This window comes from Porcisia hertigi, chromosome 27 (genome assembly GCF_017918235.1).
Source record: "Porcisia hertigi strain C119 chromosome 27, whole genome shotgun sequence".
Classification (NCBI taxonomy): domain Eukaryota; phylum Euglenozoa; class Kinetoplastea; order Trypanosomatida; family Trypanosomatidae; genus Porcisia; species Porcisia hertigi.
This window is the reverse complement of record NC_090586.1, coordinates 568,549-582,630: the sequence shown is the minus strand read 5'-3', so window position 1 is coordinate 582,630 and position 14,082 is coordinate 568,549. Positions and strand designations below refer to the sequence as shown.

The window sequence follows — 14,082 nt, the reverse complement described above, 5'->3', positions numbered from 1 at the left end:
ATAAATAAACCTACTTGCCGTTTAGTTTACGAAAAATGCGAATGCCCGAGGGCTTGCGCTTGGCCGCCCGTGGCGCTGGGAACACCGTCTCTGTCGCCGACAATCCCGTCGATCCGGTGCCTGCAAGAGGCTTGCCCTCAACATCGACCTTGTACTCCGAGTCGAGATACTTGTCATCGTTGCGTTTCGAGCAGCGAAGACGGAAGCGTCGGTGGGAGCTGTCACGAGAACGAGCGGTGGCGGAGGTGACCGCCAACGACGCGTTAATGCATCGACGGCCTGGGTCTGGTGACGAAGGGAGGGAGGTATACCGTCGATCGCTGCTGATCCTCCAGTCCAGCATCTCCTGCACCTCCCTTTGCGCAATCGAAAGCTCCTTGGGCTGATGGCCAGACGCACCGGTTTTCCAGGTGGCGCTGCCAGCATCAAACCGACCCGTGCCGCCGGTATACGACTCAATTGAGCGGGAAGCCGATTTGGCGTTTGCAAAAAAAGGCGTAGTCATCGAAGCGGACTCCTGCGGACATATGTGTCGGTGCGGCTCACTAACCACGAGGGGCGGTGGCTGCGGCGAGGCTTGGCAACTGCCACGGCAGTCACTGAGGACAGCGCCGCGAGGAGAGCTGTGCGGAGCAACTGAAGTGCTAGAAAGCGGCGGCCCTGTTGCTGATCTCGCGGAGGTGTGCTGTGAAGGCATAGAAGTGCCACCCGGATGCCGAGTCGCGATCGGCACCGCCATGAACCCTCTCGACTCACGCGGTGAGCGGATGCCACCGCCAGCGGCTGAGTCGACGAGGCTGTCAGTAGGCGATTTCCCGAACGACAAGCTGCGTCGAGAACCGCTGGCATCGCGGAAGAAATCTCTCTTCACTACCTCTTGGGATTCCCCCCCCTGCGGGGAAACGGGGCGGCGACGCTGCGGCTGCTGCTGCTGCTCTCGAAAGCATGAGCCGATGAGGGTAGGATGAGACAGAGCAACACGGGGAGGCTGTTGCGACTGGGGGCGTAATGACAAGCCTGGTGTTCTTGAAGGACTGGATGCGTGCAGCGAGGTGGAGATCTCTGTGGAGTCCATTTGCACGCTGGTTGGCGAGGTCGCCGCGGGGACTAGACTTGAAGGCAATTCGGACCTGGGGAGAGAAACATAACCACTTGACAACGCTGACGCAGCGGGTGCTACGGCGTCTGTTGCTCGTGTAGCAGATGCCGGGTGAAGCTGCGGCACGTCGTTGAGAGCGCCCTGCTGCTCCATCGGACTCTCGGTGGTAGCCCGGGAACGGGAACGCTCAGCCGGCCATGTTGCCCCGAGCGGACAGTTACACGGACCACTGAGAAATTTGCCTGAGATCCTGTCATCCTCGTAGCTGCCGCTGAAGGTACTTACGTCGCTCTCGATACTGTCGTAATAACTCCCCTCGACCGCCTCCGCCGAGCTGCCGCTGTCGCTGCCACTGCGGCTTCCGTGGTTGCTGACCGTGGCTGTCAAGGAAGTGTCCTCGTCACTGCTGGGATACATCACGCTTAGCCGCCGCCACCGCTCCGTCATGCGTCGCTCCTCGTCTGTGTACGCCTCCCGAGCATCAGTTATCATTTCTGTGATCATTTGCGTGTACTCGTTCTCGTCATCCTCCACACCAGAGTGGTTGCTAGGCGCGTGGCAGCTCATCTCTGCCACAGCAACCTCTGAAACGGCTGGTGGTGGTGGTGGCGGCGGCGGCGGCGGCTCCCCACCCAAGCTAACGGTTGAGCCAACGCTTTCCTCCTCCTCCCCGGTGTCACCGCCATCGTCCTCTTCCTCGTTGACGGCCTGCAACTTGAAGCCGACATTGACGCTACGGGTGTAGTAATCGAGCTGGGGGCCTGAGGGGCTCTTCGAATGCGAATTTGACGAGCGCGAAACAGGACTCGAGTCGAGGTCTAAAGTGTGCCCACACGAGTTGCTGGGCCCTACTCGCGGTGACAGAGACACGCCTGCAAACGCCGGCATCGGAGAGCCCTCTTGGGCATTGTTGACGCGGCCACTCATTTTGCCGACCTTGTCGCACCGCTGCCGCCGCCTCTCGCTCGGATGCGTCATGGCATCTAGGGCGCTACTACGGTTCATCTGCCGGACGGCTCGCTTCACGGCCGACTGCCGCGCACTCGTTTCGCAGGAGGACAGCAGCTCATCCCCTTCCGAGTCCTCCATCAGGTCTAGGTCAAAGAAGGGGTGCTGCAGCAGCTCCGCCACGGTGGCTCGCTCCTCTGGATGGAGCTGCAGGCAGCGCTGGAGGAAGTCCTGGGCCTCGGAAGAGAGGTCAGCTGGGATGGGAGGTGGCGATTTGGCACATGCCAGCGCGTAGACCACACCATGCAGCGTCATACTCGGAAGAAAGCTCCACGGCAGCCCGGTCTCGTTCGTCATCTCCAGACACAAACAGCCGAAGGACCACACGTCGGATTTTTCGGTGGTTGGCTCTCCTCGACACACCTCCGGGGCCATCCACAGCGGCGTCCCACAACCGCTCGACGTTGTCGGTGTTGTTGTGTGATTCAAGTCACGACTGCAGCCAAAATCGACTATCTTTGCGCATCCGCTCTCGTCAAGCAGCACATTCGCCCCTTTGATATCACGGTGGACGATGCCGTTGGTGTGAAGATGAGAAAGGCCGAGAAGCACCATGTACGCATAGCGCTGGAAGACGGACTCGCGGAACCGCCCCACTGACTTGCGCAGGGAGTTGATGCTGCCACCACTAATGTACTCCATGATGATGTAGTAGTGGTGGGCACTGTAGCGCGATCCCAAGTAGCGGACGCAATTCGGGTGTGGCGGGATACTGCTCATGGCGCGCACCTCCCGGTCGATGGCCTTGAAGTTCGCGTTCTCGAGCTTCAACTCCTTGACTGCGGCGAGGGAGCCATCGGAGAGGATCACCTGGTAGACGGTGCCAAAGCCACCGGAGCCGACAGCGCGTCCCCGTTGGAAAGAGAGGGCGCGGGGGGTAACGGAACCGCTGTGGTCCCCCTGGCGCGGGGTCCGCACGCCCCCACCGCCACTCGAGTTGAGGTTCGGGCCACTGAGTCGGCTGACGCTACAACCAGATGCCGTGGTGCTTGTAGGCAACACGCTGGCCTGCATGGAGTTAGGACTGGCTATCGCCTGCCCCGACGTCGAGAAAACAAGAGGAGAACTTTGACTGAGACTCATGGGAGAGACGCTGTTGCGCCTCGAGGAATGGAAACGGCCTACGCTGGCACCGCTTCCAAGACTTGGTCGCCCGTCTGCAGCACCGCCCACGTTACGCTCCTGGGGAGGCAAGTCATCGATGGACTTAGAGAAGAGCCGTGGTACGTGTCGCCCGCCCTCCTTAGTTGAGCTCGCATTCTGATGCATCCCTGTCATCGACTGGAGACTGACGTCACTGGCCCCACCAGGGGAGTTGTCTCCCCGAAACATTTTCCCTCTAGTGTATTGACGCACATGAACCCCATTTCCAGGAGACGTGTCAACGCCACCGGGCGTCATCACACACTCAGCACCTGCGTTGCACAAAGAGCCGCCGGCCTCGCGTACTGCCGCGTCGCTGCTCCCTTGCACAGAGCCAAGGATCCGCGGTGACTCTCTGCTAAAGCTGCCGCGGGAAGGGCCATCGTGCTCGTCTTGTGCGTCGTCGTCTCCCTCCTCCTCGGAGGCACTGGGGGTGTACTGCATCCAGCTGCGGCCTGACGGTAGCCGAAAACTGTCTTGCCGTGACGGCTGTCGATCACACGGCACCTTGTCAGGGTGAAACGTATGAAAAGACGAGCACACCGGCGGAGGAGCCGGAGCAGAGGTGTGGCCCGGCGCCGCTGATGTGTTAATAGCACCACCCTCGTGGCAAGTCCCACTGGCACGGGGCGCGTGAGGGCTGCCCAGGCTCAATGAGTTTCTCGGCGAGGGGATTGTAGATCTCGAGACCCCATTGACCAGAATGCCACCGCCGGCACCTAAGCTGGAAGCTGAACCGGGCACGTGCAGGTCATCAGCGAACCTGCGAAATGACGCTCGCGAGGTTGCAATCGGGGTGGTGTGCATTGACTTGCCCCGTCGGTTACAGTGCCCGCCCAAGTTGCTGGTTGAGTGGCGGAAGAACTCACCATTGACGTTTTCTCCTGACTCTGTCAAGTCGGAATGGACCGCTTCGCCACCACCCTTACCTGTCACGCGACTTGACTGTGGCGGCTTGTAACCGTGCGCGTGCGAGTGTAGCGCATTCGACGTCGACGCCGATGCGACCGACTCCAGTAGTGACGGCGATGTAACGTCCTCCGTTAAGAAGCTGCACGGAAGGCGACGGTTCTGGTGATCGACCATTGTGGCGGAGCCTTCGGCCCTGAGAATACCAGCGCTGCCCTCGCTTGATGCCGTGCGGCTGTGCGTATCGACGGAGCCAGGGCCCTTGAAGCACGCCTCAAAGTGCGTCAGGCACCGCGTTCGGCTCTTGCAGCTTTTGTCGCACCGAGGGCACGAAGAGAAGGCGTCGCACGAAAAGGTAGAAGATCCCGGTGGTGGCATCAACGAATACGGACGAGTGGGTGGCTGCAGGTGAGGAGCTCATAAAAATCTGAGCCGCTTGTGGCAGTATTGTAGCAGAAGACGTGACGAGATGATCTGCGCGCGAACTAAGGGTGATAGGTGCGGAACGACGTCTCCGATCATTCGCAAGCAGATATGAGAACAAAAACTCAACTTAGAGTTGATTCTCGACAGAGGCAAGCAGAATTCAAGAACACACAGCGACACACAACAACAGCAACAAAAAAAGAAAAAACTGCCCGAGGAAAAAAACAAAAGAGAGAGCAGACGCCGCCAGAACAGAAAAGCCCGAGAAAACGTCGATTTACTCCACCACACAAACCAACAAGGACGATTTGCACACACACACACAACGCAACCGGGATCACAAATATGCAGCCCAGCAACAAATAGAAAAAAAAAACGCAACGAAGCAAATACAATGCTGAAAGACTTGAAGAACTGACGGGGGGGGGGGGGAAGAGGAGAAGCAGAGATGCGTCGTAAAAAACCCACAAGACCCAACCCAGGAAGTGAAACGGACACACACACACAACACAATGCCCTTCCCTTTTTTTTCACCCGTTGTTGTTTGTGTTTGCGATGGAGGACAAAATAATACAAGGCGATGAGCACCAACGGATAATGTACAGGAGGAGGAGGAACGATCTTAAGCAGTGAATACGTGTAGGCACAGCCACTGTTTAAGCAGACCCGCCCAGACCTTTCTGTATATAATAGATGTGGGAGCCAAGTACGCAAGGACACTGGACTTACATAAAACGGTAGTCGGTCTCTCGTCTGTGTGGGGCGTGTGTAATGTGTAGTGGGATATATATGTTTTGTTGTTGTTCTTTCCGCAGCCGTGACCGTTTGTTCGGTGAGGCAAATAAGCAGGAAAGGCGATGACCGAACAGTGCGCAGAGGAAAACGTTCGTTGCTGCTACACCCCAATATCAGAGATAGACGAATGGAAGTGGGGAGGGGGCCACGACAAAACACACACACACGCACACACACACACGCCTGAACACTTGGCCAACGGCGCCCCGCAACCTAGCGAAAGCGAGGAGCTGGATGGCCCCTCCTCTGAGTGCAAAGAAGAAGCGAAAGGAAGGGGATAGTAATACGCCAAGACACCAAGTGTAGAGAAGCCAGAGAAAATAGGATGGCTGAAGGGGGGGAGGGGGGGGAGGGAAGCGGTGTTGATCACGCGACTTGACCTTATGGAAAAGGTAGGAGAATTGAGGATTAACAAGAAAGTGGAAGAAAGACAAAAAAAAAGGGGGTGTTAAAGAGAGAAAAACGGGTTGCCCACAACCACTAAAATGGTGCAATACTTACAATAAGCAAACAACTAAGCGAAACAGAAAAGCGCAGATGTACATACACGTAATCAGAAATGCAAGCTAGCAAGAACGCGACGTCTCACCTTTACACGCTGTGTTTCGCCCCTCCTCCGCTTGTCTTTCTCGTTTTGCACCGCAAGAAAAGGATTAGAAATGGAAAAAAAAAAAGAGGGGGGAGGGGGAGGGGAGGAAACGCGATTCAACTGCCCGGACAACACTTTCAAGTGCAGGAAGCAGGTGCAAAATGTCCCTTCTAAGCGCCCACCGTCCCACCCTTCCTTTCCTCTCTCCCTCCGCCTCCGGCAATGCCCCACGCGCCGCTAGCCGATTCCTTACAGCGAAGAGATAGAAAGTGTGTGTGTGTGTGTGTTGGGAGGGGGGGGGGGCGAAGAAAACGGTGTGTGAGACAGATTTTTCCTTTTCAAGAAAAAAAAAGAGCCTGAGGCGCAAACAAAGTGAACAGAATCAACACGAGACAAAAAGATGCGCGCGCGCGCATACACACACAGCGAACACAAAAAAAAAAAGTTAGGATTCAGTGGGAAGCAAAAACGGCTACGTAAAAGGAGAACGTCAGAAAGCTGCTCCACACAGTTGTGTGCGTGTGGCAACTTCTGGGTCGGGTAGTTTGTAGGGGGTGTGTGTATGAATAAGTGTGTATGTTTCTGGACATATGACACCGTCCAACAAGGAGACGGCGTAGTAAAACAACTGAGCCTCAGATAGCTAACGATGTGTGTGTGTGTGTGGGGGGGCTGGCGTCGATACCAAAAGGGGGAAGGAGATGAGTGTATGTATCTGAAATCGATCTGAGAGCCTATACAAATGCCCGACTTGTGTCATTCAAAGATCACGATTGTGTTTGCGTGATGACGTGAACAATGACACCGAGGGAACGAACCATTTTTCGAGTTGGGGGAGGGAGAGGGAAGATTGGTTAGAAGCACGAATGAGATGAGCCGTGAAACGCCTCTAAGAGAGCCTATTGCCATTTGATGCCCCCCCCTGGTGCTTGATGCGCAGCAAGAAGACTTCAAGACAGAGATGCGTTAGAAGCACGTACCTGCCTCTTCTTCATAGCGTCACAATCCTTCGTGTTAAGGAAAGACGTGCAATCCGGGGAACCATGCGTCACACTGCTTTTACCACTGCCAAACGCAAGAGAAGCACAGATCACCTTATCGTTTTGATATATGCGTGTTTGTGTGTGCGTGCAACTCGTCGTTGCTGTGAAGTGCAAAGGAAACTGCAAAGGGCGCGAAGGGAAACAAACAAATAAACAAAAAGAACAACGAGCAAGTAGAAAGTGGCCACAAGATATTGTGAAGTCCCACACACAAAAACCTCAACAGCAAAGAAGGGCAAGATAGAAAAGCCCAAACACACACACACACACACACACATTCACACAGAGGAAGCCTATATGAGAGCACCCCATTCACAACCTGGAAGGCACAAAACCCATCAACGAGGATAAAATTCAGAGCCGCAGTGGCTGTAAAGTGGCGTCAGCGAATGCAACATAAACATTTGGGGGGGAAGAGCAGATGACCAAACATGGTGGAAACAAAAAAAAACGGTACAATATTTGAAACATTTTTAACACAAGCACAGACAAATCAAAAAAAGGGAGTATGGCAGAGAACACGTCAGGGCGAGATGATCACATTGGACCTCCCACCACAACAGCCTTGCTACAACCGTGTACGGCAATATGGGATGAGGGAAAAGGGGAGAGGAAAGGACGGGGGACACAGGGGGGGGGGGGGAAGGGGGAGTCGAGGCGTCACCCAGCCCGTGGCTCCTCTTAACGGGTGTACATGGCTGCAGGGGCGTACGGCGACGTCTGCATCATCGCCCCTTGCGAAGAACCATTCTGCTGTAACCCCGAATAGAACCCAGCAGCAGCAGCAGCGGCGGGCGCATGGGGTTGAAGGTACGGTTGAACTACCGGTGCGCTCGGTGACTGAGCAAATGGGGGGAGGCTGTGTTCAGGGCGTAAAGTCGGCGCCATCCCCCCCGCCCCTTCCAGAGTCGGTACAACCGCAGCGCTGGGACACGGGGGGTAAAAAGCAGGTGCCACCGCAGAGGGCAGAGGCGCCATCATCATCGGCTGGTAGCCGTGCGGGGGTATGGCAGGGGCGTACAAACTCATAGAAGTCTGCGGTGGCGCGGTGTACGGGGCTGGAAAAGCGGCACCCGACGGCATGGCCAGTGGAATGGTGGACGCTAAGGGAACGGGGTGACCAGCCCAGGCAGATGTGGTCGCTGCGCTGTGCTTTGGCCTCAGCAAATCCGCGGCACGTCGCCTCTCCTCGATCTCGGCGAGTTCCCTCTCCCGAATACGCCGCTTGTACGCTTCCTCCTGCTCGCGCAAGTAGGCGACCTGCTGCTGCTTTTCCCGCTCCTGCTGCTGCATCTTAGCCTGACGGAGCGCCTCTTCTTGCTGAGCACGCACCGCTTCCGCCTCTGCGCGAACGCGAGCCTCAGCCTCGCGTAGGCGACGCTCCGCCTCCAAGGCTGCCGTGCGCTCCGCGATGCGCTGCCGCAGTACCTCCTCCTGTTCGCGCACATCGCGCATCTTCTTCTCTCGCTCCACACGCGCCGTCTCCTCCTCCAAAGCCTTTCGACGCTCCTCTCTCTCAAGTATGCGGCGTTGCAGCTGTTCTTCCTCGGCCGCTATACGCGCCAGCTTCGCACGTCTCTCCGACTCCTGTCGCGCCTCCGCCTCCTGTCGCTCTCGCATACGGTTTTGCAAGGTGAACTCCTCTTCCAGAAGCGCATCGTACCGCCGCGCCACTTCGTCCTCCCGCATCTTCTCGGCTAGGCGCTCGCGTCGTGCAGCTTCCTGCTGCTCGTGCTGCGCCTTGAGAGCGATTTCGGTACGCAGCTGCTCCTCCTGCACGCGCAACAAACGCAGCTGCTCCTCGCGTCGGCGCTTCATCTCCGCCTCCTCGGCCTCCAGCATATGGATAGCCTTTTGGCGCAGCTGCGTGGGAGAAAGCACCTCAGTGGCCTCGCAAGACGCTTGCATCTGCATTTCCACCGAGACGGTTGGTTCATAGGAGAGAGTGCCGTCTTTGTTTCGGCCAGGTGTCGCTCCATCTTTTTGGAGCAAGGAGTGACCGCTGACGTCGCCCAGCTGTCTCCCCATCAGCAGCTCCTGCGTCAGCGCCTCTCGTGCAGCCGCCATGGCCGCATTCTTTGCCTTCTCGCTCTCCACTCGCTGCTGCTCCAGCCGCTGCGCAGCCTCGATCCAATGTGGCGTTGTCTCCTCAACCCAACTAAGGAACTTGTCGTACGCGTCCTGTACAGCAGCCCGGGCTGCCGCCTCTTGAGAGACGACAACGCTCAGGGCAGCGCGCACCTCAGGAGGCAACTCCCTCTGTCGCAGCAGCTTCAGTTTGCCCCACACCGACGCAAAACCGTCATCGTACTTTTTCTCTATGTTTTTCCGCTTTTTGTACTCTTGAAAGATGAGTGCGATGTAGTCGCGCTCGTATCTCTCCTGCTGGTGAAAGTGGTGCACGAAATTATTGATGGATGCGACATCCTCGCTGGACATGGGTGGCGGCACAGTCACCGTCACCGGTGCCATGAGCTCGGCGAGCGTGCTCTCGGCGTCTCGCACAGGAGATATGGCTGGGCTGTGCCTGCCGCGCACGTCTTCCTCCTCGCCGCCGGGGAAGCCGCTGCTGTTCACCCCGATCCCGGAGCTGGTGCCGTTGGGCCCCGGGGAGGGGCTCTTGCCGCTACTACTGGAAGCGCATATACTGACAAGTCGTAGAAGAGGCGCGAGCTCATTATGGATGTCGGCCAGTAGCGGTGCGACCTGGACTTCGACAAGGAGAGTGGTAGGCTGGAGCCCCATCGCAGGTGAAGGAAACATTGCGGACACCAACAACCCTTGAATGAAGAAGCACCTCAAGTGCACACACACACAGTGTGAGGAGCACACGACCACCACCACCACGAGTACCCAGCAAATCAGCGCCTTACAGTTAGTGCAGCGCAAAGGTCAGCGCAGCTTCTTTTTTGTTTTGGTGTGTGTTTTCGGGGGAATGCTCGACGGAATATGTGCCAGTAATACTATGAACAGACAACAGGGTGAATGCCAGTAGAGCGAACAAGAAGACCCAGTCCCCCGGACGCCCTGCCCACCCACCGCTCGCTCGTCCGTTTCTGCGAAAGCTTAGCTGAAACAGACGAGAGAACAGAGAAAGCGCACAACTAAAGTGGCAAAGGGAGAGGGTGGAGAGGGGGGGAGAGGGGAGAGGGAGGGGGAGAGGGGAGGGGGGAGGGTGGAGAGAGAAGGGGGAACCAAAGAGAGAGCTACAGATGGAAACAAAACTCACAGATGCACCGAGTCCAAAACTTTTAATCGTCGCTCAATAGATGAAGCCATATTACAAAACACTACGCCCTTCCCTTTCTGGTGTAGTTGTATGAGTTCACTTTATTGAACCTCTTCATTCACCCGTGGCTGAGTGTATGGAGAGAGTAACGTGCGCGGTAGTTTGGCTGGTTGGGACTACAGAGCAGCTCCTCGACATTCACACGGACTTACTGTCTACCAGGCGGACATAAAGCACCCACACAAAAAGACTTGTGCGCAAAGACGCGAAAATTTTGTAAAGAGTGGAGGAGACAATAAAATGGGCTTTGATTTTTTTTATTCGCTCCTCCTCCTCTCCTCTCCTCCTCTCCTCCTCCTCCTCCTCCTCCTCTCCTCCTCTACGATGGCCAGTCTTCTTTCCTTCTTTTTTATTCCTTTGCAATGACGGCTATTGTTTACGGCTGAGACACAAGAGATACTTGTGTATGTATATATATATATGTGTGTGTATGTGTGTGTGTGTGTGAGGAAGAGAGCAGAGAGGTGGGGCAACGCGCACAGAAAACAGCATTTCGCGGCCGATCCGCAGGGAAGAGGACAAAGAATATAGTCGAGAGGAGTCAAGGGAGAAAGGGAGAAAGGGAAAGAAACAAGACGACCAGGAAAAAGTATTGAATGAAGGGGAAAAAAGTCAGATTAGCATCAAAAGGGTGAGCCCTACAAGCGGGGCATTGCACTCCTCACCTCAAAAAGGAGGAGGCCTCTGCACCCCCCCCTCCCCCCCCTCCTCATATGCGTCAAGTGAGCTTCGGTAGCTGTTTCCCAACAAACCACGCAAGTGTCCACGATAGTTGCCTTCCTCTTTGACACGGCGCGCGCGGATCCCTCCGTTCATGAGAGAGGCCGGCAGAAGATGAAGCAGTCATGAGGGTGTGCAAACACATGGACATACCGTCAAATATTAAACAGCACACAGCTGTTTTTGACTTTGCCTGTCACGTATTTCTCCTCTTTTTGTTGTTGTTGAGCTGGAAATCGGTGACACACACAAAAGAGTTACGTGTGCGCGTACGTCCGGAATGGCATCACTCCCCTCTCCCCCTTCTCACACACCAGAAAAAAAAAAGTATGAGAGGAGGACCACGCCTCGATGCACAAAAAATATACGAAATATAAAAAAAAACAGAAACGATATCAAAAAACGCAAAAAAAAAACACCGAAACGCGTGTCCGCTTGCGCTGCATCCTTTCACGCCGTAAAGCAATCTTTTGCGAAACGCACCGTGAAGACAACAGTGAACGAAAAACAGAGATCAGTAAAGCGAGGGAGGCGGGACAGACATCACAGGTCGTTGTGTAAGTCAAAGAGAGACGGATGTGGCCTAGCGCCGTCCAATCCAGTCGTACGTCTCCTCCCTAAATTCCTTTTGCCTCCTTGTCTTCCCCACTCATCCCTACCCCACGCGGTTTTCTCCCCTGATGGCCTCCCTCGCTGCCCTTGTTTCTACGGATTAGGACCGCGACACCACGGTCGCTGGTGGCAACCAAAAACGGAACACAGACTTGCAGAGACATCACCAGCGCACGCACACACACGCACACACACACACAGTCACAACCTCGAGGGACTTTTCTCGCACTCGCCTCGAGGCTTCTACTGAGCTCAGAAGCGGCGCTGGTTGCCCTATCTTGGATTCCAACGCGGCATCTGCGAGGGTTGTCCGTAAGGCCCATGCGCCGCCGGCTGGGATGTCCAGGGTGGCTGTTGTGGTACGGCCGACCCATTGTAGCCTCCGTAGACTGGAACCGGCCTCCCTTCCAAAGACGAGTAGGGCGAGTAAGCGTTCACGCGGCCGTGAGACCCAGACGGCGGTGACGGTGTGGCGGTAGAGGTTGAGGTATGGTACGCGGTTTTCATGGCCACCGGCTTCGACGTCTGTAGCCGCTCCGCGGAAGCAGTCGGCGTCTTCGCAGATGGCGAGGTGTCACTGCCCCTCGGGGGTGCTGTGGCCACGGAGTCGAGAAGCTGTCGGCGCACGACGCTGTACGGATTCAGAAGCACCTGATGCTGCTTCGGCGGCGCACCGCTCCTACGCAGCCGTGGCGTTAACTGAGCGGTTGTACTGCTAAAAGCCAGCTGGCACTCAACCTGCTGCCTGTACCGCTGCAGCGTTGGATCCTTCAATGCCCTCTGCACCTCCGCACGCACAAGAGCTGTCTCCCGGAGGCTTGAGTAAAAGGCATCCTGTTTTTTATCCTCCTCGATCAGCCTCGAGAGGGTCGCGGAGGCGAAGGCGAGCGACTGCAAATCGTCGCCGCCAGTCGCAGAGCCATAGCGCAGCGACGGGGGCCGCACAGCAGGGTTTGTCGATATAGCCTTGAGAGACTCATCAGCAGTGGCTAAGGCGACTTGCACATCGCCCACTGAGTCCTTCATCTGCAGCAGCCTCTTCGAGATAAGGGCTGCACCGCCGAGAGAGACAATGACGTTGGTCAGGATGAAACGGTCTGAAGCGGCTTCCCTGGTCGAGGGTGCCACTGCGGGCGCGCGACGCGGTGGCGGTGGCACCCTCACGTTTGGCATTGGCTTTGCACAACCAGAGTGCGGAAGGTTTCAAAGGTAGAATGTAAATATATATATATTGTTTATAACCTGCACACACACACACTTGGGGAGAAAAAAAGGTACGGGGGGAGGGGGGGGGGGGGAAGGGCAGTCAGCAGGGAAGAAACAGCAACGAAACCAGTTTAAGCGAAGCACTCCTTATTGGTGTGTGTGTGTGTGTGTGTGTGTCGAGGAGGATGATCTGTGTAACTGTGTGTCTGTTTGATTGTGTGCGTGATTATGTGAATGGGATGGTTTATTTTCCTCCTGTGGTGTGTAGAGAGCGGCTCCCCAAACTACAGTATCACCACGGCAAAATAAAATAAAAAAACAAAAAGAAGGGGGAAAACGCACAGGGGCAATGCGAGTCGTCGGGGGGGTGGAGTCTGTGAAACAAAATATATAAATCAGGAATGAGGTGAGGGGGGGGGGATCACAGGAACCCTAAAAGACAGTGGAAAGACGTGCTGAGTGATATAGGAGAGATATAGGGAGGGATATAGGGAGGGAGAGGCGTCGATGAAGAAAATAACAACATCAGCAAATCGCCACCCCACCTCCTCCTCCTCCTTCACCACCGTGTGATACTGAAGGGGGGGAGGTTGCTGATGTTACTGCATTCATTCACATGAGACTGAGGTGCAGGCAGATTCGTATTTCTTTTTCTGCCCCAAAAAAAATCGAAGAAAGAAAAAAAAAAGAAATGCTGCCTTTGGAGATATAAAACAGCACGCGCCTGCCTTTCACGCACTCGTGCTGTGCTACGGCAACGATCTCTCGCTTTCTCACACTACGCCACATACGATAGGATGATGCATGTTTTCCTTTATATATTTTTCTCCAGTGCTTGAATGTATATGTAGGAGTGCACCTCTCCCCCTCCCCCTCCAATCCAAACCTTAATGGCCTCGCTTTTGCCTGTCGGTTGGGGGTCATACCCAAGGATGATCCGAGGAATTCTTCACACACACACACACACATGAATATATACGAACTCACACAGGAGATCAACAAACACATAACGAATGAAGCCAGGCATTCCAACGCACCTGAACACGCGCCGTCCGAGACAAAGATAGACTACAATTACGGAGGCGTCGACGTCAGTGACAAGAATCCTGTGAACGAAAAATTCAAAGGCGCAGTAAAGGAGCACTCTGCGCAGAGGATGTAGCGTCGAACATAGTAATAGAGACACCAGCCACACAAGTGGTACAAAGAAATGATGACGAAAAGTTGATTGGGACTGGGGATA

At 55.6% G+C, this 14,082-nt stretch overlaps 3 protein-coding genes across 3 annotated transcripts; all 3 read right to left on the bottom strand.

The window, feature by feature from the left end:
* Nucleotides 1-10: 10 nt before the first annotated feature.
* On the bottom strand, nucleotides 11-4,537 carry JKF63_03319 (uncharacterized protein; the record flags this gene model as incomplete). The annotated part of the gene is made up of 1 exon (XM_067899323.1): nucleotides 11-4,537. The coding sequence occupies one exon, from the start codon at nucleotides 4,535-4,537 to the stop codon at nucleotides 11-13; it is 4,527 nt and encodes a 1,508-aa protein (XP_067756113.1).
* Nucleotides 4,538-7,693: 3,156 nt separating this feature from the next.
* Nucleotides 7,694-9,775, bottom strand: JKF63_03318 (uncharacterized protein; the record flags this gene model as incomplete). The annotated part of the gene is made up of 1 exon (XM_067899322.1): nucleotides 7,694-9,775. The coding sequence occupies one exon, from the start codon at nucleotides 9,773-9,775 to the stop codon at nucleotides 7,694-7,696; it is 2,082 nt and encodes a 693-aa protein (XP_067756112.1).
* A 2,131-nt stretch (nucleotides 9,776-11,906) lies between these two features.
* On the bottom strand, nucleotides 11,907-12,806 carry JKF63_03317 (uncharacterized protein; the record flags this gene model as incomplete). Its single annotated transcript, XM_067899321.1, has 1 exon — nucleotides 11,907-12,806. One exon carries the CDS (start codon nucleotides 12,804-12,806, stop codon nucleotides 11,907-11,909), a length of 900 nt encoding a protein of 299 aa, XP_067756111.1.
* Between the last annotated feature and the right edge of the window lie 1,276 nt (nucleotides 12,807-14,082).